Raw genomic sequence first — 3,521 nt, 5'->3', positions numbered from 1 at the left:
TGAGGCTGTAAAATAAATTAAAAGTTTATTTGGGGTCTTTAAAGGCTTGAATCCAAGACACAGAGTCAGGTAGCAACTTTGCTATGGATAAAACAAGGAAAGGCTGAGTTTAAAAAGGTAAAAACCACAAAATATCATGTTTTTTATGCAAATGAGATTGCTGGCTTCGTTACCAGGGATTGGTTAGTCCCAATATGCAAATGAGGGAGGTAAAAACTACAAGGAAAGAAGTTCATATATGTCCATGTAGCAACTGTTGCTCCAGAATGTTTAAGGCTCCAGGATGTTTATGGTTGGTCCTTGAGTTGAGTTAGCAACTTAATAGCAGCTCTGAGAACTGAGGCACAAGATGTGCACAGTCCCCCACTTCCTTAACAGCCTCTGACTCTATTTTAAATGCCTGTCTCACCAGTGCTTATCTACTTTTGTCTGTTCCCTTCATACTGCACCCATTTTTCATTATCCCTCCTCTTTCTTTCACTTAACTTTCTTTTTGTGTGTCGCTGGCCAGAGTCCAAAATCTGAGCTACCTGAGGCCAGGGATTGTATCATTTCTCTCTCTCTCTCTCTCTCTCACTCATTAAACCCAAGGTATGATCAGTAATATGACCTAAATAAATATCTCAGAAATGAATGAATGAACGAGTGAATGAGTGACTAAATTATAAACCACACTAATAATTTAATCAGTTATTTTGCCTTGACTGGTAATATTACAATGATATATTTTAGATATAAAATCATGGCGATATAAAAACAAACTCAGACATGCCTTGAATGAAATGTAGAGTATTTCAAAAAACATTTAGCCAATAATTAAAATTGGGAGATTTCAGGAAACCTGTAAATCTAGCTTGTCTTAGAAGATACTGAAACATTTTGCAACACTGGGCCCATGCCATCCCATGGCAATAACGTGCTTGGATGCTTGAATTGAAGACTTTATCTTTTATGGTGAGGGCATGCTTGCTCCACATCACCACAGCCTCTTCTTACACACAGTGCATACACTGACACCAGGCCTATGACCCTCATTTTCTTGTCAGTCTATTTTCAATGAACATATGAGTCCATAAACCCTTTTGTAAAACATTAAATCTATGAGGAATAGATATGTTCTTTATTTCTTCTACATTCTCTTCTTTGGCAGATTTTTACACAAAAGAAACATTTCATAATATATACTTGCAAATGCTTCAGAAATCTCTCATTAGAGGACTCATGTTTTCAATACCACTTTTTCATGTCTTTTAAAAATTTATCCTCCACTTCTCCCCCTTTTTTTAAACCAACTCCCTGGCTACATGTTTATTTTATGATTTATTTGTCTTGGTTTAGGACAACCTTGTCACCAAGTAAAAATTTGATCACACCTTCCCGAATCTGTTTGGTTTTGACTCCATAAACAATTGGGTTCATTGTAGGGGGCAGTAACAGGTAAAGGTTGGCCACAATGATGTGTACGTGGTGTGGGATATGGTGTCCTCCAAAACGGTGGGTGAAAAAGGTGAAAAAAGCTGGGACATAGGTGATCACAATGGCACAGATATGAGATGTACAGGTGCTGAAGGCTTTGTGACGAGCATCTGCAGATGACAGGCTCACAACAGCTCGCAAGATCATAGTGTAAGACACGGAAATACAGCATATGTCAAACACACCAATAAGCAGAGCAACCATCAGACCGTAAATAGCATTGATCTTGAAATTGCCACAGGATACCTTAGCAACAGACATGTGGTCACAGTATGTGTGGGGAATGAAGTTGCCATGGCAATAGGGCAGGCGCTTGGTGAGAAATGTGAATGGGATGATGAGTGTCACACTCCTTAAAAAGGTGGCAAGACCAGCTTTTGTAATGACAGCATTGGTGAGGATGGTGGAGTAACGTAAAGGGTAGCAGATGGCCACATAACGGTCCAGAGCCATGAGCATAAGCACCCCAGACTCCATCCCAGTCAGCATGTGGACAAAAAACATCTGGGCCAAACAGGCATTAAAATCAATCTCCTTAAGGTTGAACCAGAATATGCACAGCATATTGGGGACAGTGGTGGTACACAAGGTGACATCTGTGAAGGAAAGCAGGGCCAGGAAGTAATACATGGGCCGGTGCAGGGCCTCCTCATGGTGGATGAGGTAGAGGAGCCCACAGTTCCCCAGGACAGCAAGTACATACATGAAGCAGAATGGCAGGGAGATCCAGATGTGTGCATCTTCCAGCCCAGGAACACCATTCAAGACAAAGAATTTAGGGATCAGGCTGGAGCTGTTGGCTCCATGCATAATGGCTGACAACAGAAGGGCATTTTACTTTCTTTAAAAGTGGTAGTTTCCTGAACAAGGAAATGATTCAAATGAATAAAGGGGTTGGAAACCAAATGTAAAACAAGCAAACAAATATCCCAAGTATATGTTGAATGAGAAGTGATTAAATTTCCTTGAAGTCACACTGTCAAGGTGTGTATCCCATGCCTAGTATGTGATAGTGGCAAGTTGTTTAGCTATTTTATGCCTCAGTTTTCTCAGTCTAAAATGGGAGTGATAATTGTACAAGCTCAGAAAGTTTTATTGACAGTTTATGTAATGTGTTAAAACTATGTAGTACATAGTGAATACTCAATAATTATGGGCAGTAGTACTACCATTGCTATCATAATACTATCATTTGCTACCTCAGCATAAAGCATCCCATGTGATCAAACTTACCTTGATTAATATATTAAGGAAATTCAAATGACGATTCAACATGGCTGTAACTCAAATGTCATTATGCACTTTAGGGTGGGAAAGGTAGCACGAGAGTTTGGTCATTGCAATTATACTGGGTGATTGGTAAATGAACTTTAGAAAGAAAATGCTAGCTACTTAAGATCTCCAAGATGAGATAGGGTATGCGGCAGAACAGCTGCAATCAATAAAACCTACAGAAACTGTCAGGAAGAAAGACCACACCTCAAAAGCAAACAAGCAAGCAAAATATAACCAAAGACACTGAAATAGAGAACAGGCTGACAGTGACCAGAGGGGAGAGGGGAGGGAATTTCAGGGGAAATAAGGGAGGGATTTAGAGGAACCTATATAGAGGATACATGGACAACAACTGAGAAGGGTGGAAATGGGAGGGAGGGGGGAGGATGGGGGGTGGGATGGGATGGGAGTAATAGACAGAAAACTGTACTTGAAAAATAATTAAATTTAAAAAAAAAACTGGTAGAGACCAGCTTGAGCCAACATGGTGACCAATTTCACCTAATGATAACCCCTAGCCTCATTAAACATTCATTGTAACACATCAGCATGCTAAATGACACACTTCCAGAACACCCTGATGAGAAACCGAAAGCCCATAAAAAGAAACAAAGTGGCTCACAGAGCCCTTTTCCTGGGAACATCCTGAATATACTCCCCTGTTATTTAATACCCTACCCCAGTTAAATAAAACTCAGTAAAGGAAGCAAATTCTGGTAAAAGGGGCTGCTCTGTCTGTGGAATATTTCACTGTCTGCCTCACTGCTTCA

At 40.2% G+C, this 3,521-nt stretch overlaps 1 protein-coding gene across 1 annotated transcript; it reads right to left on the bottom strand.

Moving 5' to 3' along the window:
* Positions 1-1,320: 1,320 nt before the first annotated feature.
* Positions 1,321-2,286, bottom strand: OR52N2 (olfactory receptor family 52 subfamily N member 2). Its single transcript, XM_037051613.1, has one exon. It carries the CDS (start codon positions 2,284-2,286, stop codon positions 1,321-1,323), a length of 966 nt encoding a protein of 321 aa, XP_036907508.1.
* Positions 2,287-3,521: the final 1,235 nt, after the last annotated feature.

This window comes from Sturnira hondurensis, unplaced genomic scaffold (genome assembly GCF_014824575.4).
Source record: "Sturnira hondurensis isolate 20B ecotype Veracruz unplaced genomic scaffold, ASM1482457v3 Scaffold0007378, whole genome shotgun sequence".
Lineage (NCBI taxonomy): Eukaryota > Metazoa > Chordata > Mammalia > Chiroptera > Phyllostomidae > Sturnira > Sturnira hondurensis.
The sequence above is the reverse complement of the archived record's forward strand: the minus strand, read 5'-3'. Positions and strand labels throughout refer to the sequence as shown.